The sequence below is a fragment of the Phalaenopsis equestris genome, unplaced genomic scaffold, assembly GCF_001263595.1.
Source record: "Phalaenopsis equestris unplaced genomic scaffold, ASM126359v1 Scaffold000117, whole genome shotgun sequence".
Classification (NCBI taxonomy): domain Eukaryota; kingdom Viridiplantae; phylum Streptophyta; class Magnoliopsida; order Asparagales; family Orchidaceae; genus Phalaenopsis; species Phalaenopsis equestris.
The window spans coordinates 278,812-302,626 of record NW_018164559.1 but is presented as its reverse complement, the minus strand read 5'-3'; the positions used below and the strand labels follow the sequence as shown (position 1 = coordinate 302,626).

Here is a 23,815-nt window from a genome sequence, read left to right as displayed (position 1 = left end):
TTCGATCATTACCCCCAGTACAGGGATCCCAACGTCAGCTTGGCTATTAGTACAATAGACTCTCCCACAAAAGAATTACAAGAATCGTCGACAATTTTAATAGTATCTTGCAAGGAGCACAGGGAATATGTCGCGAAAAAGGAGAACACATGATCATGTCGTCTGTGGCATATGAATCAACAATCCATGAACTAGAAGAAGCAAAGCCAACAAGTGTCATAAAAATGTTACACTGACGAACATGAGAGGTCGACAGGCCGAAGGAGAATTGACTAGATCCAAGCAGGTTAATCAGTTGTTCCATATGATTCTTAATTGTGTCCGGTGAGTTTAGAGTGGTCCAAGTAGGGGTTGGTTGAGTTGTTGTGGATTCTGAGGTCGTAGCGAGGCCTTTAGCAGCAAAAGACCTGGTTGAAGACTTCATGGAATCCCTAACACTTGTGGCAAGTATGGTGTTGTTTGTGGCATAAATCACATCTGAAGTGATTGGCCCGCGATGGCGTGGTAGAGTGAGTGGTATAGAGATTAAAGTTGACAGCTCGACAAAGCGGTTAAGTTGTCGAGCATGACAAATCTCCGGGTTTCTTCGCGACGCACCTTGACAAATACTGCCCGATTTGAAGGAAAAGAATCATGACCCAATATACGATCGTGGACTTCATCAAGATTCTTATTCAGATACCCCAAAAATTGGAATGCCAGATCCTTTTCCAAAGTTTTCTGGAAGAGAGAAAGATCCGTGAAAGAGTCTCATGTGTAGTCATATAGTAAACATCACATTTCATCCATAAAGAAACCAAGTCATTATAGTTCTAAGTCATTGTCTTTGAAACCTTTTTAGCCTCGCGATCTTATTAGAAACTTCATAGAGTTGTCCTGAATTTCGTTAGTCCAAGTAGGAATCGCAACGAAAATTTAGATGGCACTTGCAGATGGAAGAAACATGTAAGAAACGGAGCCATGACACAACCATGGAGTTTTCTACTTCCCACGCAATATATATCGGGTCAGTGTTCGGAGGTTCACGAATCCTTTCCGTGAGGTGATTGAATTTATCTTGGCCTTTGACTAACAACAAAAAGACTTGAAATCATTGGATAAAATTGGAGTCGTTGAGTTTATGAGTGGTAATAGGGAAATTTATGTGCTTTTCAGGTCATCTGGTCTGCGGAAGGATTGAGGTAGATGTCAATTCTATGGTGGATTCAAGGATAGATAACATCAGACGAAGATCGGTGGTGAAGAAATCAGTCGTGGCTCTAATGAAGCCAAAGAGAGGCTTGGATGCCTGGAGATGGAAGAGTTTGGTGATTCTTGGGGGAGGTCCGACAGCTCGAGGTAGGTGCCCTGGCTCAGGAAGGCCTGTAGGGAGAAAAACTTGATGAAGGAAGGGGGTGACCTAGCTACAGGAAGGAGTTGAGGGGGCTCTGCATGGAGAAGATCTCACGGGATGGAGGCCTGCAGGTGAGCTTTCACAGGAGAACGGGATGCCTGTAGGTAGATTGCACGGGAGAAGGGTCTACAGGAAAAATTCACAGGAAGGGCCCTGCAGGGAGGAGTTTTCTGATAGAGGGACTTGTAGGAAAAATTTTCAGGCCGACTAGGGTAGGATCACTTTGATAGCATGCAATTTTGGAGAATTGAGCAAGATTGCTTTATTCATATCACAGGGGGTATAAAAACAGAATACAAGAGTTATAAAATAGGAAAGACATGACACCCAAATCTCTAAGATTAAATTACGTCCAAATAACTACCTAGAGATAAAAGAAAAACTATAAACTAAGAAAAACATAAACAAGTAAATACAGAAAATAGCAAATATCAGGAAATGAAAGAGATTAACACTAATAACTTCTAACACTATTCATAGGTTTTAATGATTATGTTCTTCTTTCTTTCGAATAAGTCCACAGCAACTATTTTTTATTTGCGCCCATCCAATTTTGTTTCGACTCAATTGATTAACTCTGTAAAATCAACAAAATAGAAAAAAATAAATAATTAAAAAAAGTAACAATAAAATATTGCTACAATCAGATAATAATGACCTTAAGACAATCTCTCTGATAAAGTAACATGTATCTGCAATAATCAAGGTGCTTAGGTATGAAAAACTTGAGTTCAGAATCTATGAATTGAGATAACTCCGTAAAGTCTTGAGTGGGAGGGATTATATATAAAACCTTATCCTCCTCCAAACGCTGACGTATCTTCTCCCTTGCTCTTTTTTCCTCTTCCTTCTCTGCCTTTCGCAATTCTATTATTCTGTCAAACAAAAGGAAGAGCATTTGCATAAACAGAACCAGAAATGTTGTTAATTAAATGTCAGTTGGCAAAAAAATTATGGGAAACTTACATACAGAGCACACAATTCTTATGTATTTACATATCTCACACCTAAATTTTGATATTTACATACATAGCACTTTTGGCATGTTAAACCTACGCCTGAAAAGATTTCACTTCTAAAAAGTCATAATAAGGCCAATTTCATATGATATTAAAAATTTGTATGTGTATAAATATGAAAGTTTAGGTGTGAGATATGTAATTACATAAGGATTGTGTGCTACATATGTAAATGCCCCAAAAAATATCTAAGTGGCGATGTGATGAAAAACCTTTTTCTTTCATTGTCTTCCTCTATTCGCTTAGCAGCTAGAAGCTCTTTGCCTACACGTATTCTATCCTGCAGCAAACACATAATACTAGGTCAAAAAGATTAAAGAAACTGGTCTCTTCAGTTGTCCTTATTGTCTAAGTCGTCAAATTTTGAAGTAATGCTCTTAAAGAACCAAACTGAGCATAGATTTTTTTTTTTTTTTAAACATTTGTCACAGCTAACCTAATGCACCACAATAGAGATTCAGCTATAACATTTAACACAAGAAAACGGAATTCTAGCTGAAGCTAAATTAATTAACAATGAGAGATCTCAATAATTTTTAAACTTTATTGGAACTTCGATACATTAAATAGATCAGTGTGGATTTAGCTATGCAGGCGATGAGGTACTTTTCTATACCATCAATCTCAACGCATGTTTCCTACCAGATCTCTTTGGATGGGAAGGATTAGTTATAAATTTGCTTCAATTATGACAAACAGCCAGTGGCATCAGTTAAGAGAAAATTAGCATTTCCACCAGTATCGCTTGAAAGAATTTTGATGCTGAAAAAAAATAACAAATAAGGAGAAGACAAAACACGAAAGATATATAATTTATTGATATCAGTGAACTGTAAAGAAAATGTTATGGGATAACCTAAGCAGTTAAAACTGAATAAAATAACACCAAATCCGTCATCATAAACACAACCAATGATATTAGACAAAAAAAAAATCCATTGGAAATTGGCATTAACGGTTTCAAAATTCTTTGACCAATATATTATTGGCAGCCAAAGGGATTTGTTTCTAAATAAGATTTTAACCTCAAATACCAAGGATAAATGATAAGTTCACTCAAAATAACATAAGTCTATGGCTAGGGGTTTTATTTTTAGTAAACCTTTGCAACAGGATGAAACTATTGCTCGACCCTCTAGAACATTAGTAGCTAGGCCTCTAGTTAAAATAGATCTTACCGTTCTGCTAGATAAGGAGGTGTATATTAGTTCATTTTCTTATGCCTATTGGCAGAATATTAAATTTGAAGGCATACGATCCTATTGCTCATGAAAATATTTTTATTACAATCTTCAAAAGTTTCAAGGCTCGCCCAAAAGTTATAAATCAACTGTTATTTATACTTAAAATCAGGTACAAAGAAATCAAACAAATGATCAAAATCTACCTTCAAACACGATGGTTGTGATTCCTCCTACTTCAGTCAAGCTTGCACATAAAATTAGAAACCAACTCTAGTTTTATCATGGAATCAAAGCCAATTCTCTTGTTATCATAAGACCCAAGATTGTGTTCACCTCCTATTCAAAATGCAGAAACCATTAATTTATATCCCTCACATGTGTTGGCTTCTTATTTTCATTCTATTGTTAAAGACACCAATGATTGTGATTCTGAAGAACTCCATGATTTCAATGTTCTTAGTATTCTGAGTATCGAAGCTTAGATTGGTTGAAGCTTTAAATCTCATTCACCTGGCAAGAAGCGCATAGAAAAAAATTACAGTCCCTCTTCAAGGTTCACTAGACAATAAGAAAGATGCTATAAATGACTATTTTTGTTATCTTCTCTTTAAGTAAAAGGATAATTTCTCCTACGCCATCATGTTATTTTTAATATTTAATTTTCATCTACTAATTCCAGATCATTTCTTCATGTTGTACTCGTTTTATTGCCTGGCTATAAAAGTTGCATTAACATGTCATGTAAGTAGCATCATTAATCTGGAAACTCTCAAACATAATAGTCAGTTGGAAATTGTCAGAGCCCACAAACACATATTTGGCATATAAGTTAGAATCACATTAGTGAGACGTAAATTCTCATAATGAGGAAATCTGGGGAATGCAAGACGTTGAAACTTTACTAGAATATATAAGAACATCTTTTAACATTTCACAATAGCATGGCAAGATATCAGGCAAAAGTGCAAGTTGCAATTAAATTAAAAGGTAGCTTAAGTTTACAACAAGAAATGATATTTTTCCTCTAGTTACCAATGAGAAATAATTAATGGTTCAGTTCCTAAAGATTATCCTTGGTGGCTAAAGTAAACATAATTTTGATGGTTTGAAATTGAATATCTAATATCCTCAAATTTAATAATGCTATAAAATAGGCTACAACAAAAAACATAATAATGATCAAACTGAGAAAATCAACAAGACACCTTCTCTCTTTCTCTTTCCATCCTCTTCTCTTCTTCATCCTTCTTCTTACGAGCCCGTTCCCTGCAATAAAAATCACAAAAGATGAATAAGAGGAACTTATTGCAATAAAATCACAAATATGCAAATACCACATCAAAAATACAATAACTCATTTATAATGACTCATCTGCTCAACATATCAAAAAATTAAAAAAAAAAAGGAAACTAACTTGAGTTTATTTTGACATAATTAATTGTTCCAACTATCTTAAACGAGGTTACAGAAAAAGGTCCACTAAATCCAGATATACAAGTACAAGCAAGAACCTTTGGTGACAAACAGGAAAATTGACAAGAACAAGGTGATAAAGTATGGTATCCTAAAAAACCCTGAAAAATGGGCAATATATTTATAGAGAAGTCAAACTAATTTGCCTATGTTTCATCATAGATAGATAAGTGTAAACAAGCTCTCTTATTGGACAAAAACATAAAGAAAATGATCCAGTTATTGATTAGTTTTAATATTAAGACATACATCAAACATTAAATGCAAACATATAAAAAAAGGTAAAATAAATCAAATGTACTCCAAATGGAAAACAACCAAATGTTCCTAGACAGCTTTGACAAGGGCTTGGGTGATCTATTATATATGTTTTCTATTTCATCAAATCAATGAGAAATATTCATTGTATTGTATCATCTTTCTAAATGAAAAATCAAACATCCACAACAAGATTGTCCAAGAAAGGAATGAAAGCTTCAGCAGATAATCTCCTGCCTCTAACCAGTTGTAGTTTCTCTGCCCATGCTTGGTCTTACACATTCTTCTGTTCAATTTTACCTCACACAAGTCTAGGCCAAGCCAAACCAGCCTTAGGTACCCACCTTCAACATAGGTCTAGGGTTTATTAACTAAAGCATTTTATAGTGCCCAATTCCAACATAGTGAGTGAGAACATTGTTGTAAAACTACTGCTTAAAGAATTAATAATGAAATTAATTTTTTGGAAATATTAAAAGCTAAAGCAAATATAGAAGCCTCAATCATACTTTAATTTTAATGTGATCCAATTCAATAAACAAATAATCTGTTCCAAAGGCTGAAATTGTGAGAATCTAAGAGCTTGTATTCTCGGAAATAGAAACCAAAACACAAACATAGACTCGCAGGCAGGAGACAGACAAACAAGGCAGCTTTGAATGGATAGTTGGTTAGTTTGGTAAATTATAAGTAGTAAGCAGTAGTAATCCTGCAAACAAATTAACATTCCTCAAGCTAAATTCATTCCCACTCCACTTAATTGTGCATAATATATTGGAGCTTCCCTTCTGAAAAATGATCAATATTACTAATAAATGTATTTTAAAAGAATCCCCGCACTTTAAAAATCTTAAGGTAAATGTGAGAGATCCAACCAAAAAGAAGATCCCAAACCTCTTCAGTAACTTTTAATAATTATTTGACTTACGCCACAGTAGCCACTCACATCATGACTCGGGACGAATGCTTGGAATTATCAAGATGGGAATAGACGATGATTTGATGAGATTCAATTTAAGTTATTATAACTAATAAATAATAATAATTAATAATGGAATTGAAAGAACCACTGACTAAAATTTAAATAAATCATAAAAGTAAATAGTTATGAATGTAATTATCTTCCTATAGTTTGGCCACTTCTTCTATAAACATTATCACTCTTTCACTAATTCTCTAGTCCAAGACATAGATATAAAAAATATTAGTTTAAGTTATCATAAGCTGTTAACAACTCAAAGAACACTCATATCTTTAAAATTACAGTAACATAAAGATAATAGAAAATAAAATGCATGCTTATCAAATACAATGAATCAATATAATGTCAATTGACAGTTTATTATTCAATTATAACCATAACAATCTATCACATTTTACGATATTATAACTTATCTATATCATTTTATAAATTGTCTCAAGAGTGTCGTCTAAAATGTATCATTTAAGATACATCAATATAGTTATTTTTTTCCCGCTAGCTGGGTACCTTAGTATTCTCAATTAGTGTTGTAAGGGAGTGGACTCCAGTAGTCAACATGCATGGACAAGTATTTTATATAGTTCATTTTATTTATATTTTTATATCATAAAATATATGCTTAAAATAATTAGTATGTGCAAATAAATTTAAGCATGTTAGAAGATATGTGAAATACATTTCAATATGATCAATACAACCTATAAAGCTGATAAATCATGATTAAAGTTGCAATGTTAATCTATCTGAATAAACAATAATATTGTCTAATGCTTCTAATTAGAAGAACACCATGTTATTGCTATAATTTAGAAATAAGAGTATCTCCTTCAATTTTTAATAACTACTGTTTGACTTTTCTTTACACCTTCCAACAAAGCATCTATATACATACAAAATATTTATATTAATATTTATTTAACTTTATCATTTAATAACACTTTTCTTTCATTTAAGTGTATTTAGCTAATCTTTTCAATTCTTGATTACATATATAAACTATAGTTATTATTTGTCAGTTAATCTAAATGCTCCTAATTTAATAAAATTATGCTTACTTTTTTCTTTATTTTATAATTATTATTTAAATTATATTAAATCATGATTGCTTTCATCTACTACAAATTGATTTCATTAACTATCTATGTCTTACTATATATCAATTTAAATAATTTAATTTTTATTGAATGAATTAACTATTATTGCTTATAGCCTTAACATAAAATTTTTCACAAATTAAGATATTCATAATAATTTTGAATGTGTTACTACATACTATTTTTCCTTGACAAGTCTAAGTTTATTTTCTAGATCCTTATCCTTTTGAATATTTACTATATTCTTATTTTATAATCTTAATCATTCTCTTTCTAAACATTAAAAAATTTCCTATATGTCAACAACATAAATTTATATCATTAATTCCTCAAAACCCTAAAATACATTTAATTTAAAAAAAATAAATTAAAATCAAATGTTTGCAAATTCACAAACTCATTTTAGATAGAATAAAATCTTGTCTAAACTTTCTTCTAAAATTTGCCTTCGACTACAATTTAATTTTAGGGTTTCAAATGTAATTTCAAGAAAAAAAACAAAAGTAAAATTTGAGAAGCTTGGGTTAACCTTGGGCCCTAGAGACGAAGGTCCAAATAATAATTATTTATCTCTTTCTTTCAGCTCTCTATCTCCACGCACCTCAATTCAACTCCTTTCAATTTTTCATTCGCATAGCTCCGATCATGTTCGTTAGGTTGACATAGCCCTCTCGACTTCATTGCCTTCACATGTGACTGCTCGAGCTCACATTCGGTTCAACACTCAAGCCCACCATCGCACAACTCATGAAAGCTGCCGGCACACGGATGTCTGCTAGTCTCCTATGGGTTCACTTTCGTTAGTTCAAGCCATAAGCCAACACCCACACTCCCTTCCTCCCTCCAAATCTCCCCATTTCTCTCTCTCCCTTGTCGTCCCCTCGATTTAGCATAGGGGATTCATCCCCTTTGGCTCAATCTCCCCTCTTAATAACATGGGAATAATTTTTATTTTTTTTTAACATACGATACAGAAGGAGCCGCCGAACCATTTCCAAATGACAAGGCTAAAGTTGCAAGAGTCATTTGAGCCTTATCTCATGTTGATATCGGGCAAAAATTGCAACATTTTATACTATGATGACAACATAAAATATGGTCTTTTTTTTTTTGGGTCAAATGCCTAAAATTGAAATCCCTAGAAAAACAAAAACTATCCATAAGCACCTTAGATAGGGATCTGTTTACACTCTACAAAAACATTGATAAAAAATTTGAATTGAGCACATTTATTTTAGTAGGATTTTTTTATTTTTTATTTTTTATTTTTAATGATAGATATTTTGCATACGACTATTTATGAAATGCCCATGAGAAGGGATGCTCCAACAGATATTTTTATTAGTGAATTAGCTGGTTTGACTCATAGTTGGATAGCTCAGTGAGGTGATAAGGTTCAAGATAATATTATCTATTTAGGGTTGTTTTTGGAATTATATGCCAACATTTGCTTGGACTTGTTTTTATTTTATTAAGTAAATCTATCTGCAATGGTTACCACTCCTGAAGAAGCCTTGGGTGTGTTCCCGTACATGATTTTCAGATACATGCTTTTAATAGCGGGTTTTGGAATTCCCTAATGAATTAAGCATATTCTATTACATGGATGTAGCTTAAGCATGTAAAACCTGCTATTCATTTTATCCTTTGAGATGAACTCAACCATTTATCCAGCCTATTCTCTCCAAGTAACTGTGTATTTGTTCGGATTTTTCTTCATTGCATGCTTATAGCTCCCATTTGCAACTTCTTCTGCAAGATTTTTGTTATCTATTTCCCATACCCAAGGAAACATACGAGCCCTAGCCAAGAGGAGAGTTTATAAATAATTATTTTGAGGTATGTGATAAAATAAATTCAATTAAATTTCTTCTTTCAATCTTGACTTTTCGGGCTTGCTGCTGGAGTTTATCAAATGCAATGCAAGTGTGATAAGAAAAAGGAAGTTTTTTTTCTGACGAGGGAGCTACCCAAAGGGACGTTGTTTCCGCTCCCTGCTGCAGCCTTTGTTTCTGCAATCTGCTGCAGTCCCGTGATGATGTTGGCCGCTTGGAATCAGCCAGCCATCCTAGGCGACTCCTCACTATCCTCTTATTATATATTTGTTTTTCAGATGCTCTAGGTTGAGTTTTTGGCGTGAGTTTGTTTAGGACAGCCGCCAGCGTTTGTTTTCACCTTTGAAAGTTGTATCCGAGGAATTGGGTTATGATCCGATTACATCTATCTCCCAAGTTGGTGTTTATCTTCCCTATTCTCCTTCCGTATCCCCCCACACTGCTCCTACCTGTTGTTCCTTGCTGCAGCCGCCCAGAACAGCCGCCAACAATGTACTTCCTGCAGTTCTACATTCCAGCCCAAGTTCCCTATGATTCCAGCATTCTCGCATGCTGCCATCTCTGCCCAGCCATCTCCCTTCCACAATCCCTGCTGTCCCCCTCATGCTGTTTTTGACAGCTCACAGATTTCCTGCAGCCGCATACTCGCTGCCATCGTCACTCCAGCCCTCCCCCGTTGCCCTCGCTGTCCCAACTTCACCATCGCTGCCGCAGCTGCAACACCTTCTTTTGCTGTTCTCCTGCTGTCCAGCAGTCCCAAACAGCAAACTGCCGCTGTTTGGATTGTCATCCCTTGCTGCCCTGTTGTTCTAGCCGCCCATAATCGCTGTCGTCCCCAATCCACAGTCCAGAAACCCCTTCCCTACCTTGCCACCGCCTCTCCAAGCCCCCTAACCATAACCACCATCACTCGGGATCTGCCCTTACATGAGTTTGTGTGTCGTGTGTTGAATTTTCCTTTTAAAGTGTGTTTGATTGTAACCGCTTATTCGCATTTAGTAATAATAATTATTTTCTATGGTGGTTTGAGTTAACTCCGGTATTATTATCACAATGGCGAGAAGCCTGAAACGTTCTTGTTTTTAAGATTTCTTTCTTTTATCATTTTCTTCTTAGATATTTAATAAAACAGTGTTGCAAGAGTTCAGATGTTGATATATTTACTACAATTGGAAGTTTAATTATCATGCAAAATTCAATTAACCATTATTATGACATGAATTTCTTCGAATTGATCGATCGTTATCATTTAGTTCTGGTTTTATGCATTTTTAAGTTTACACATGAAGAAAGTTATTATTTGAGTAATTAGTGGTCCGTGATTTGTGAATTATAATATCTTTGTATTATATACATTCATTTCATCATTTTAATAGTTACCCTAAGACCTTAAGCATCCTACATCAATCTTAAGTACTTTGACCTCAATTTAATATTGATTCAAAACAAATGCTAGAAAATCAAAGAAAGCTTATACTAAAATATTTATCATGCTACACCAGAAAACTTCAAATAACGAGTTGGAAAAAAAAACGATAGTTAGACTTTTAAACTACATATACTAAGTTTAAATATTCTTAAGATACCAAAATTCAATACAACCAAAATGATCCAATATCATAAAAGAGCAAGTACCACAAATTTTATTCTAAAATAAAAAAGGAGTTTCCAGCGTATGTTTCTGCCTTAATAATTTCAAGCTTTTATGTTGCGTCAAGACTATATATATATATATATATATAAGAGACAAGTTGTATTAAATAATACTAATTGTGATGGAAGAGTCAATAGGATAATTAATGTGAAATTCTCATAAAAAAAAGGTTACATGGTTAGACTCAATGAAGTAATGTTATCCTATATATCTCAAGCTGGATACTCCATAGTTGATGAGAGATGAAAATTTGGTGGGAGATGAAATACTGCCCATGTTATTATGAATACCAATACACTTACTCGATTGTTAACGAAAGTGACAAAAATGATCATAGATTTAAGATCTCAATCTCGTAGAAGTAACAATAGTTTATGATTTGCAACCACACTTATTTACAGAAATTGAAAGACCAATTAAAATAAAAAACAAGCTACATATTGAAAAGATGCTTGATAGTATATCCTATCTCAATGAAATTCATGTTAGATGGAGAAGCGAAAGTGGTGGAGGGCAACATCAGAACAAATTGAGGGACACGCCCAACATTTTGCTTAATTCAGAAGACGCTGTAGAACTTTTCAAAGAATGATTATACTACTTTCTGCACAAAGTTAAATGTAAAATTAATTTATAAGATTGATACAATGAGAGAAATGTATACGAGACATAAGGGTAGAATTACAGTAATATCAAGACATGCATCACAATTGATTTCAAATGGAGAAGAAAAAATGCCATCAATTCTTATAAGTTAAAAGATACAATCAAACAACTTTTAATATCGTTAATGACTAACAATTATCCAATACTATTGGAGACGGGAGAGGGCCAGAAAAAAACACCGTTTCAAATCGCTCAGAAGCATAGAAATTTAAATAAAACGAAGACCGCTAATGAAGGAGAACATACCCTTTGATCAGAAGATTTAAATTAGAAGCAGCCTAAGGCAAATACTACTTCGGTAGTGATAAGGCCAGTTATTACTAGCGTTAGGCATATAACACTTATTACTAGTGCTATCAATCTGGGCATAAAACACTTATTACTAGTGTTATCAATCTGGGCATATAATAGAATATTGCCTTATACTTGGTTAGAAAGCTTCAAATGAATTGAAATCAAGTAGAATTTGTTTACATAAAATGTGAATGAAATGAACTATATAAAATTGCACCCATGCGAATGTTGACTGATGAAATTCGCCCTTTTATATTACCACTTGGATATGCTAAAATACCCACGCATAAAATTGAAAATGGATATTAATATTAAATTGCCTTAAATAGTACAATTTAAATGATATTGCTGAAATAAGAAAATAGTTATAAAAATAACAGTAAAATAAATAAGAAACTAATTTGCTGTGTCGATTCAAATTCGACTGATATCAATTAAAGGATGGATGAAAGTTTTAAATGTGATTGTTCAAGTGAGAGCGGAGATGGAGATGGAAGAAAGGAGAGACTCATATCACGTGTAGTAGGGAAGGAATAAAGAGCAGGAGATGGGGTTTCCATACCAAGGGGCAACACACATGAGAGGTGAAGCACCTTTGGGCCGAATGACTAGCATGTGAGTGCTAGAAATGGTGTGGTTAACCAAAAAGATGAGCGGAGACTCCACTTTCAAAGATTCAAGAACACGATGTCTCGCAATTGAAAGAGACGGATACCACATACATCAGTATTGGTGAGGAACCAACAGTGATGACATGCAATAAATGTGCGGAAGACATGAGAATGACTCAAGTAGGGACGAGCTAAACCAAATATGATTTCGATGGTTTGCCAAGTAAATGAATCAGAAGGTTGAAAGTAATTGTTGAGTTCAAAAGAAAAGAAAGAGAGCAATCGAGGATCTTGATTGGAGAACAACAACAGGTTGTAGAAGTGATTGAAGAAATGATCAATTAATGGTGTTAATGAGATTTGAAAAAGAATAAGATAGGACGCTAAAGAAAATGAAGATTGAAAGCTAAGTGACAAGATAAATCAATTAAAGATCGAGTGAGTAATTGTATTTTTAGTTATACTATATGTAGTTCTCTTAAGTATAAAATCAGTTTTGAAATTAATTGAAATTATATTTGAATTTTTTAACTCATTGCAGGCGTTAAAAAAATTATTGAACATTCAGATTTAGTATAATCATATAAACAATGCAACATATTTTTAATAATATCCATGCATTGCATTCACACTGAAACGATTAATGCATATTTCAGTTAACTAAAAAAAAGTAGATGAAAAGCAAGTGAAATATAAGTTTAAGTCAATCATTATCGTCATCCACTTATGGTATTAATTGGGGACACTACTGTAACTTATACCCATACAAGAAAATAAAAATGAAAAAAGTTGGGAAAAAAATGATTGTACATTAATTGGTACAATATTTTAGATAGAGCTCCTGTGAATGCTTCTTAAATTAAATGTGTTTAAAAATTCTATAGAGTTTCCAATTAAAGAAAATAAAATTATTAAAAACAGTCTTAATAAAAAATAATTTTGATGTTTACAATATTTTAGATAGAGCTCCTGTGAATGCTTCTTAAATTAAATGTGTTTAAAATTCTATAGAGTTTCCAATTAAAGAAAATAAAATTATTAAAAACAGTCTTAATAAAAAAATAATTTTGATGTTTTAACATTTTTAAACCACCTACATGTTAAAACAAAGGCATAAAAGCTTATAACATAGAGAAACTGTAATTATTCACTCAGTTGTATAATACCTATTGAATAAATATTTAATTCAAGTAAAACTACTTTGAATTAAAATGACAAACAAGAAAGACTATGTTCATAGAAATATGCGAGCAAATGAAAATAGGTATCAGACAGTAATATTTTTGTGTTTAGTTTCTTTTTTTTACTAGTACTGCTATAAGCTGGATCTCCTTGTATTTGATTAAAGTAGATTCCCGTGGTTTAGAGATTTTTTACTATTTGGATGTTCTTGTAAGTCTTTATATATTGTTAAATTAATATATCTTAATTGTTCGACCGTTTGTTCACTGCTTGAAAATTCTAAACTTCATAGCTAGGTTGTGACTATTATTTATGACGGATATAATATATAAAAATGAATCAAATAAAAATAAGATATGAAATAATTTTTTATTCGTGTTATTAAATATACAAAACCTTTAACATTGACATCCTTGAATAAAACGATATGTCAAATGATTTTACACCAATTTATTTAATTTAACATATACACATGTTGCCTTCTAATTCAATTATATTACTATAACATAGAATGGTAATGTATGCACTAAGTTATTTTGATATCCCATCAATATATTTAATCATATTTCAAACGCAAGATCTTGAAAATTGAAAGAGTAGGAGGAAAAAAACTGTATATCATAGAAGTAAAACTACAAAAAAAAGGTGATATTTTTATTATTATATTTGTTAAATTTTTAGTTTAGAATAATTTTATAGATTAATGCCTCTTTTGTTGAGTAGGATACGGACATATTAAGAATGTCTATGAACTTTAATTTTGATATTGGCCTTAGAGTTGGTGAATATAATTTACAAATCCCGTCCAACCATTTGTTCTCATATTGATAATTTCAAGCTCTTAAGCCAGATAATAATAATAATAATAATAATAATAATAATAATAATAATAATAAAAACAACATGCATATATTGAAAACGCTATTGCAACTAATCTAATCAAATTTTGCTGCTATAATGGGCATGTTGTTCGAAGGTAAAACAGGTACTTGGTTGAATGGCCACAATTAAAAATTAAACTCGGCAAATTCATTATATGGCGGACTTCAACCAACCAATCATAAAATTAAAAAATGCAAATCTAGGTTCTAAAAAATAAACAAATAAAAACTAACGCTACTGTAACCAACCTTACAACAAAAAAACATAATATAAAAGAAGCAAACCTGAGCTCTTCAGCTTTAATCTTAATTTCCTCTGCAGTCAAAGTTTTCTTGCTGGTTTCTGCAGAGCTATTAATGGAGACCTGAAAGTTCCCGAGAAAATGAGGCGTTAGAAACTTAAATTTAAGGAAATCTACCAATAACTACTAGGAATATACATAGGCAAGTACAACACAGAGATATTGTAATTGTACTACCAAAACAAGTACCAAATTAATAAAGGTTGATGCCAGCCTATCACAAACATGAGGCGTGAAAACAATGAAAAAAAAAGCACCTGCAACGTATCTCAGTATATTTACAGACCCCGATGGATAACTCTTAGTGATGATGAAAATCTGAAAGCCATCTATGCTGCATGATCTAAGAAGTCTAACCATAGAATACGTGACGAGCATTCATGGAAACATTAAAAATTCAACATTTACTAAGCAACAAAAGCAGTGGTGGATCTAGGTTAAGCCTAGAGAGAGCAATTGCCCACCCTAGAATACGAGATTTCTTGATAAATAATAGAAACTTTAATATTTTTCTATATAATTTGGAAAATTAAACAATTTTTTTCATCTCAATAGTTATTTTGCCCAGAACCTAGAAATAAATTTGCTCACCATTAAGGTTGAAGCTGATTCAGTCCTAATTAAAAGAGAAAATTAAACAAAAAAAAGACTCATAAGTGAGGCAAATCAAGCGGAAAAGAATAACCCAGCACAGAGTTTGATCCCTAAATATAGGAACGCATGCATGATATCACAAAGAAAAAAGTATAAAAATGATGTGAGCTTGCTTTCAGTTCGGTAATATTAGGAAGAGAATGATTCATTTAGTACATTTTATTTTGACTAAATTCAACACGGATCATGGAAGATTGAGAAAGCAAAATGAAAAAGAAATGAAGCTTGAGCAAACATAGAGATGCATCATCAATTTTATCACAGCTCAATTCCAGTTGTCCTACCATAAAAAAATGCCCTTTTTTGGTTTAAAGAATCATAGGAACGAGAACCAATAGAAGAACATGCAAGTATCAACTTTAAAAATAGCCATAGCAATTGAAAGTGACCTGAAACTTCTCATTTCTATTAAAGGAGAAAGCTTCAGAAGACCTGCTATCAGAACTTGCTACCATTCAAAAATAGTAGTAGATTCCACAGCACTGCATGTAGACTTTACTTTGTATATGATTCATCTCTCCAAACTACATAGAAATTTTAAACAACCCCTAGCATCAAATTTATGGAAGCAACCTACGCAAAGCTTAGCGCAGATCCATGGAAAAAAACATTAATGGCTGCATTTTTTATCTCAAAGGATTGAATCATTAAAAACAAAGCAGAAAATGAACAATTATATTCTGCACCTCACAGTATATCGAGAATTCCTTCAAAGCGTTGGTGGTACAAAAAATATGCCATTCTCACAAAACTAATAATAGCCTTCCTCATTGCCTCCAACAAAGTTATTTAGGAAAGAGAATAAAACTCTGCGTGAGTTATAAAAGCTCAGAGAAAACATCACTGCATTAGTATAATTCTCTACCGCACAAAATCCTAAACAAGTGAAAACGAGGACTACTTTAGAGCTAACAATATTACTGAAGTGCATCAAAAAAATCAATAAAAACATGGCAACACCTACATTTCTAAAAGGAAAAAAAGAAAAATACCAAAGGCATCTGATCAACATCCGGGTCATCTTCATGGTCAGCAACCCAATTAATTGCAGCCTCAATGCTACTATTACCTGCAAGCATAAATCTCAAATATTATGAATGGGTATATCAATAAAACATTGTTGTTATAAGAAAACCATTCAGTTTGATCTCAAGCATAAAAAAATTATACCATACTGTGATTTTATAAGCATAAGTACATGCATGAATACACATCCACCCCAATCAATTACCATAAGGATTTAAGGCGCAACATGTATAGGAAGTACTGATTTTGCAATGCAACTCCAAAATTAATTTGTTGGTTTAATGACATTTTGCTCAATTTCCACACAAAAACATGCTTTTAATATAGTGGGGAACACTGAATCGATTATGTTCTTACTTGCCAAGATTTGGATCTACTTCTTTCCTTAAAATCTGGATGCATGTCTATTTAAGAAACTGCTAAACCAAAATAATGCGTTAATGTCATTTTGCAATGTCACTCTAAGAATAATTTATTGTTTTAATCTCACTTTGTTCAAAGTCCACGGATGACTATGCTTCTAGTAGAGCGGGGAACAGCACATTAATTATGCTCTAACTTGCCAAGATTTGGCTCAACTTCTTCACTGAAAATCTGAATGCATGTCTATTTATGAAACAGTCAATTCAAAATTAAGGGGGCAGCGGCGGTGGCGGCGGGAGTGGTGTGTAGGAAGTTGGGTGGCAGCAGTAGGAGAAGGGCAGCAGCAATCAATGATAAGAAGAATACATATCACCTCGGGGCGAGTTACAGCCGGATCACCTTCTCGTTATTGAATATAGCTCTAGAAAGATAAAAGGGACAAAAAGAGTATCCTGACAGAAATCTCAAAGTAAAAACTGAGCCCTAATAAAACTAACATAATATATGTGTGTGTATATATATATAAAAGTTTTAAATGTGATATATATATATATATAGTAGATAACTTGGTGGGGTAGGCCCCTCCTCTTAAGCGGCAACCCTAACCTATGGGTCAGAAGGCCTTTCCTTCTCTTAGTTGAACTAGTTTGGCAGGGTACAGCTGGTACAACCCCTCTACCCCCCGCCCACACACCCTCCCCCCCCCCCCACCGAGGACGCGCGTTATTATCCCAAGTTGGGGGAGCTTCGACCTCATTTATCGAAGCTTCTATCAAACCATTGCCAGTGGTGGTGATGTTGTAACATTTTGGTGCTGAAGGGTGTACTACGGTCTGAAAAGCACCCGGGTCCCATTAGCAACTACACTGTCTCCAAACACATGAAAATTTTCCTCCAATCGCAAGCATACATCTATTGATCCACTCCTCTGGGGGTCACTACTGAACTGAATTGAGTCTACAAGTCTCGCATATGCATACGTTGTTGAATCCTCACAAATTAATCCACGATCAACTCAACCTGATTTGGAGTGAGGGTAACCTAAACCTCCTCGAACAATGGTGGTCATGGTGGTAAGAAATTGACTGTGATGTCCTGAAATACTCTCTATCATGACTGTCCCATGTTTGGAGCCGGTGTCTCGGTCCTATAATTCTCTATCGTCACCAAAACTAGTCCCATCGACGTTGCTCTGCTGGCAAGGGCAAGTAAATGTGAAATTGGGCTCAGCCGAAGGAAGAAGGATGATGTGCTTTCCCTCTTTAGTAAAGGAGTAGGTGTTTGTGAATCTGTCGTGTTGAGTCCCACGATCAAATTGTCACAGTCTCCCTAACAAAAAGTGCAAACATCCATAGGTACCACGTCGCACTACACATGATCCTACAGCAGTCTCTCAATCAAAAACTCCACTAGACATCTCAAGTCAATATTTGACCCTATTCTCCTTCAGCCACATCAAATAATACAGCTAGGCATGTCTCTGAGTCATTAGGCCCAATTTCTCAACCATCTGTGTAGACGACACGTTCTTGTTGCTCTCTCCATCGATCATAAGACTACAAAAATTCCTATTCACTGTGCAATGGAAGTAAATTATATTGTGATTGAGCCACTGTAGATCCTTTGTATCCTCAATGTGTAGGACCCGTCAAATCATGAGCATCTCACCCTTATCCAGTGGACGATAATACACCCTGCCCTATTCTCCAACTATCTCCTTGTCGCTAACCTCTTTCACTACGCCCTGCTCAATAAAAGACAGCTCAGCTCGTCGGGTAGTTAGATGTGATGTGCCCAAATCCATGCCATCTGAAGCAATTTCTTGAGAGAATGTAGTAAGTGTGCTACTCTTCTCAAGCTTCTTCTCACTCAATGTTGCTTAGTCATTATCCGAACCAATTTTCTAAACTTCTTGTGGCAAAAATGGTTGTTCGACGGGTGGTGGTATCCTGTTCTGTTTCAGTCGCCTCTCCACCTTTAGGGCTAAAGTCTTGACATCTCACAGGATTTAATACGGTTTGCATTTGCATAATGTTGTTGATAGCAGGTTTCAAATCGCATAGATATTGGGCTATGGAATGTTCCTCTGACTCAATCAACTCACATTTCATCTGCAACTGGTCGAACTATGTTGTGAACTCCTCTACCACTAGATATCTCTGTTGTGGGTGGTGGAGTCTCAGAAACATATCCTGTCGGTAATTAGGTAAGTATTTTCTCTACATCGTCTTCCCCATCTTCTCCCACTTGGTAATCCTCTCACCATCTTCTCTCTTCCTCTGACTCTACAAGTATTCCCACCACAAAGAGACATTTTCTCAATTTGATGGTCACCAATCTTACCATTTTATCTTCTAGCACATTGTTGTACTCAAAGATCCTCTCAACTAACTGCAATCATTCGATGAAGTTGTCGGGATCCATACCTCCATCAAACTCTGGTAAATCCACCAATATTTTGAAGTGCATGTGTCCTTACGTGTAACCTCCTCTCTCGGCCACCTCTGATATTGGATTCCAAAGCGTCATGGCTCGTCTTCTTCATCACCAAAATTCTTCTTATGGAAGTGGTTTGAAATTCTCGTTTCTTTAGCCCCTTCAACTTTCCCTATCATGATCGAGGGTAACTTCCCCCAGGTTTTTATCCTCAATGTCTGTAAGCCTTCATTGAAGTCGATGGATCTTTCGCTATATCTCTTCTCGGGTAAGCTCGGGCGTGCATCTCCTTGGTGGCATGGCTAAGATTTAGGTTAGGGGGGTGGAAGAGGGTGTATGAGACAAATTGAAGGTGTAGGAAGATTAATTTTGGGTTACTGATTTTAAAACTAAAGGGAAAATTTATGGCTAGGTCAAAATTTGTCCATGGTTTGGGAATAGGAAAGAACATTATTTGGGTGGATATAGCTTAGGTAGGGGCCCGAAAATATGACTAAGGTTAGACTAGCTCTGATACCAATTAACACTAGCGTTAAACCAAAATCCAATAGGAAAACAAATTTTATTTACACCAAACGCAACCGGGTTGCAATGACGACTCAAAACAAGAAAGAAAACACAACACAGCAATAATATCCTGCTAGGGTAAGGCTGGATAGCATGTGGAACAGCGGCGAGGGGGCATGGGGTAGGAGACAGCAAGCGGAATTGGTGTCAGAATATAGTGGGGGTGAGCTGTCAGTATGGATGAGGGGTTAGGTTGGAGGAGGGAGATGGCTGGAAAGTTGGGCGAAGACAGATTAAGGGCAGGGAAAGGTTCGCGGCATGTTGGAAGGTTGGTAGGGAGCAGGTTATGGTAGGAGCGATGGCTAGGAGGGAGAAACGGGCTGCTAGAGAGGGCTACGGGCTTAGGGGAAGGTTGGGCATAAAATCTAGACAAAGGGGAGCAGCAAAAGGTGATGCGCAGGAAGATGGGCAGCAGCAGCAACAGCAAAGAGGAGGGCAGTAGCAAGCAATAAAATGAATAATACTCAACACCTTGAGATGAGTTGTAGTCAAAGCACGTTCTCGCAGTCGGATGCAGCCATAAAAAGGAAAAAGGGACGCTAGAGTTTGTCCTGACAGAAAGCTCAAAAAAAGAACTGAACCCTAATTACATAACATAACATATATATAGAAGATAACTAGGACGAAGAAACCCCTCCTCTCGGGCGGAAACCCTAATCCATACATATGAACCGGCAAGCCCTTCCCTTCTCTTAGCTGAAACGGTTAGCCCCACATCATGAACTAAACTACACGACCTTCTTAAATAAAAAAGAGATCATTATTATAGAATTGATTGGATAAATTCTTTCATACATCATGAACTAAACTTCCCGGCCTTCCTAAATAGCAAGTTTTTAATAAAATGCTCACAAAATTGGGGACCTCAAATGATCTGCGAGGCGAGTTTAATATGAAAAGTCTCATCATACTTTTTACAAAAGTGCGGGTATATGATGTCCAATTCAATCAAATTACATGGTAAATTTTCAATCTTTTGTGAACTTGTAAGTCATCATATAAATATCACTGAATTTATAAAAATAAAGAACAAAAAAAAATCCCATGACATTTAGAAAAGAAACATTATGTCCATATCTACTCTAAATACACAGTTGCCAAGACTTTGAGAACTTAACTCAATCTCATGCCAGATTGGTCTAAGAAACTGAGCTCATTGTCAAACATAAAACACAAAAACATCATTTTTTAACTAAGAGAAAATGAACATAATTCCACCCAAAAGTATAGCCAAAAAATATGCATCTAAGGGGATACAAGGAGTGAAGCACTAACACAAAATCCAATGACGGAAATTACTTTCACAAATAGAGCAAAACAAGCCTATTGTTATTCATGATGGTAAATTAAAAAATAAGATGTACTAGTTTTTCATTCAAGCTCCCCTAAAAAATTGAAAGGTCAATTATCAACAAAAAAAAATCAATGGCCAAAAATGTGAATAATGTTAATATCTAAGATAACAATGAAAAATCAGTGACAGCTCAATCACCAAAAGAAGAATATTAATGGCATCTCAATCAATAAAAGGAAACTAAACAGATTTGCAATTTTAACAATCTCACCAGAATAATGAAGCGCCCTTGTAGCCCGGGCAGTAGCAAAACCCATTAATTCAAGCTCCTCCAGAAGTCTCTTATCAACCTCTGGGATTATCATCTCTAAAGAAAATGAATAAAACTCAGAGTATAGTTGGCATGACAACATTTTTAAAAAGGGAAAAAAATCAAGATGTGGACACAATATTTCAGCAGGACAGTGCAGAAGCAAGGAACTGTTCTTGTAGTCTAGTAGTACGGGGATGGCATTATATCAATTCCAAAACATGGATTCTACAGTTGACCTCATATCACATACATTCTAGTTGATGATAATTCCCAAAAATTCAAGCATGCAATCTCTAAAAACAGTAAAAGAGTAGGTCCAACTTTGAAATGCTTTAATGGATATTATCTTATGAACGCTTTAGAAAAGGGAGATTAGTTGGCATGCATATTTGAATCATTTCAATCATGTGTAAGATGGCACATGAATCTAATAAGGCATAACCTAACATCTGCTAATATAACATTCTACATTTTCCCCTAATAATATATTAGATGGCTCTGGTAATCATATATGAAATGATTTACAATTGATAATATTACAAGTAAAATTTTATTGAGGCAATAGTCTTACTAAGATTTTTAATGTTATTAGTGTTTATGCTCCTCAAGTAGGTTTAGATATAGGTTCAAAAGAAAAATTCTGGAATGGTCTGGAAGAATTAATACAAATGATATCACTTGAAAAAAGAATTTTTATTGGAGGAGATTTAAATAGACATGTTGATAGAGTTGTAGAAAATTTTAGAAATATTCATAGTGGCTAAGGTTTTGGAGTGATTAATGAAGAGGATAGAAACATATTAGATTTTGCTTTAATGTATGATTTTGTTATTCCTAATGTTTTAATTAAGAAAAGAGATGAGCATATTATTACTTAAAAGAATAAATCTAATATAATACAAATTGATTATTTTGTTATGAGAAAAAGAGATCGTCGAGAATGTAAAGATTGTAAGGTCATTCCAATTGAAAATTTAAATATACACATCGACTAATAGTTCTAAATTTTAAGATGAAGAGTTGTAAGATAAAGAATGCAAGGAAACATTATCATATAATTAAATGGGGGCACCTAAAAAACATAAAAAAAATTATTTTTATGAAAAAATTTCCAATATTTAATAATATTTAATATTTGGGATGTTCATGAAGAAACAAATTCTATGTAGGATAACAATATTTAATATTTGGGACGTTCATGAAGAAACAAATTCTATGTAGGATAAAATAATAAGTACTATTAAATAAATGGCAAAGGAGGTACTTTGAAAATCAAAAGAAAATGTTGTTATAAATAAAATGGTTGGTGGTAAGATAATAATGTATAAAAAAAGATAAAAGATAAAAGAAGTTGTGTTATAAAAATTAGTTTAAAAGTAAAAGTTTAAAAAAACTAGGAAAAATATAAGGTGGCCCGTAAGGAGTCCTTGAAATAATTTGTGATGCTAAAGCTTCTACTTTTAGTGTCTTTATAATAGATTATATACTAAAAAGCATGAAAAATATAGGGATAAACCAGCCAAACAAAGAGGAAAGAAAAGTAAAAATTTAATTCAAATAAAGTGTATTGAAGATGAAAATTAAAAAGAGCTTTTTTTAGAGGAAGCTATTCAACATAGGTAGGTGAGCTATTTTGATAAACTTTTCAATGAAGTTTCTGAAAATACAACCGAACTTATTGATCTTAATATCGTTAATAATAATAAAACGATTTATTTTTAGCATCATATTAGTTTAAAAAAAGTTGATGAAACTTTAAACAAAACTAAAGGTGGAAAATCAGTAGGACCTGACGATATCTCAATTGAAATGTGAAAATATTTAGGAGATTTAGGAGTTTCTTGGCTTATAAAACTCTTTAATATTATTTTAAAAACTAAAAAGATGTCTGTGCGAAGGAAGAGTATTTTGGTCTTTTTTTAAAGAATAAAGGGGATGCACGAAAGTGTGCAAATTCTATAGGAATTAAGTTGGTATGTCATACTTTAAAATTATGGGAAAGTGTAACGGAACATAGGTTAACATTACAAAGATTTCTCAAAATCAGTTTAGAATTATGTCGGGCAAGTCAACAATGGATGCTATACTTTTATTTAGAGGTTTGATGGAAAAGTACGGAGAGAATAAGGAGAATCTACAAATGATTTTTATTGATTTAGAAAAAGCTTACGATAAGGTTCCAAGATAAGTCCTTTGGAGAGTTCTAGAGAAAAAATGTGTTTATATGACTTATATTCAAGTCATTAAAGATATGTATACCAGAGTTGTTACTTGTGTTCGACCAGGAGGATTAACCAAGTATTTTCCTATTTCAGTTGGATTACATCAGAGAT

General features: G+C 33.9%; 1 protein-coding gene across 1 annotated transcript in view; it reads right to left on the bottom strand.

The window, feature by feature from the left end:
- The window catches only part of LOC110021032 (UBX domain-containing protein 6), a 52,862-nt gene that overhangs the window by 17,330 nt on the left and 11,717 nt on the right, over window positions 1-23,815 (bottom strand). The window contains exons 3-8 of the mRNA XM_020719354.1: window positions 21,441-21,536; window positions 16,476-16,552; window positions 14,813-14,892; window positions 4,802-4,862; window positions 2,625-2,692; window positions 2,187-2,268 (exon numbers count right to left, since the gene is read on the bottom strand). Coding sequence (XP_020575013.1) covers window positions 2,187-2,268; window positions 2,625-2,692; window positions 4,802-4,862; window positions 14,813-14,892; window positions 16,476-16,552; window positions 21,441-21,536 — 464 coding nt within the window. The remainder of the gene's footprint in view (window positions 1-2,186; window positions 2,269-2,624; window positions 2,693-4,801; window positions 4,863-14,812; window positions 14,893-16,475; window positions 16,553-21,440; window positions 21,537-23,815) is intronic.